This window comes from Aedes albopictus, chromosome 1 (genome assembly GCF_035046485.1).
Source record: "Aedes albopictus strain Foshan chromosome 1, AalbF5, whole genome shotgun sequence".
Taxonomy (NCBI): domain Eukaryota; kingdom Metazoa; phylum Arthropoda; class Insecta; order Diptera; family Culicidae; genus Aedes; species Aedes albopictus.
In genome coordinates this window covers 117,813,952-117,815,061 of record NC_085136.1, presented here as the reverse complement: position 1 = coordinate 117,815,061, position 1,110 = coordinate 117,813,952, and the positions used below count along the sequence as shown (strand labels likewise).

General features: G+C 48.8%; 1 protein-coding gene across 1 annotated transcript; it reads left to right on the top strand.

Annotated features, from left to right (window-relative positions):
• The first annotated feature begins 201 nt into the window (after positions 1-201).
• LOC134289101 (uncharacterized) lies at positions 202-798 on the top strand. The gene has a single exon (XM_062855097.1). The coding sequence runs from the start codon at positions 202-204 to the stop codon at positions 796-798; it is 597 nt and encodes a 198-aa protein (XP_062711081.1).
• The last annotated feature ends 312 nt before the right edge of the window (positions 799-1,110 follow it).

The following is a 1,110-nucleotide window of genomic DNA, read 5'->3' as shown; positions in this document are numbered from 1 at the left end:
TTGTTGTGGGGTTTTTGTGGTTCAATGCCGATCATCTTATTATCTTGATTAATGTTCTTCTCTGTAAAGAATAACACAATACTCAGCAAAGAACAACACAATACTGAACACTAAACACCCGCGCATCTATTGTTTTGATTTTCACTCGAGACAATAGCGAACGCAATCGATTATGCTGCCATACTCACCCCTACAGGGGAGATGCATGTACAGCAAAACGGATTGAGAGTTTCTGGAAAGATATCCATCAATCCCACCGTAGCTCCGCCAGTGCGCTACCTTTCGACCGTCGACCGAACACTTGAATCCGGGCTTCAACGATTCTGGGAGCTTGAAGCAGTCGATCATGGGCCGATGTACTCCGTCCAAGAGAAACAGTGCGAGGAGATTTACTCCAACACCACCACTCGAACTCACGATGGAAGGTACGTCGTACGCCTTCCCCACTCCGATGATCCGCAAGTCACCCTCGGCAAATCACAACAAATTGCCACTCGTTGCTTCTACAGCCTTGAGAGACGCCTTGAAAGAGACGCTGCCCTGAAGAGCTCATACCACGAATTCATCGAAGAGTACCTCTGTCTCGGCCATATGCGGAAACTCGAATCCGTAGACGATGAATCTCCGCATTGCTATCTGCCACACCACCCTGTGTTTAAGGAGAGTAGCACCACCACCAAGGTACGCGTGGTATTCGATGCATCCTGTAAGATTTCTTCCGGTATGTTTCCAAACGATACACTGCTCGTCGGTCCAGTGGTGCAGCAAAACCTGGACTCAATCGTTAACCGCTTTTAATTCCACGTGGTTGCCATCGTTGCTGACGGGGAGAAAATGTACCGGCAAATCCTACATTCTCCTGATGATCAGCGATTCCTCCAAGTGCTGTTTCGCCGGCGTCCGACGGATCCAATTAATACCAGCGAACTACCTACTGACAGTTACGTATGGTACAGCCTCGGCTCCGTTCTTGGCAACACGTACGCTGCAGCAACTAGCGAAGAACGAAGTCGAAGAAATTACCCAGAAGTCGAAAAAGCCGTCGTCGAAGACTTCTACGTGGATGACGTCTTAACAGAAGCGGAAAATCTGGCGTCTGCCGTGGAAAAA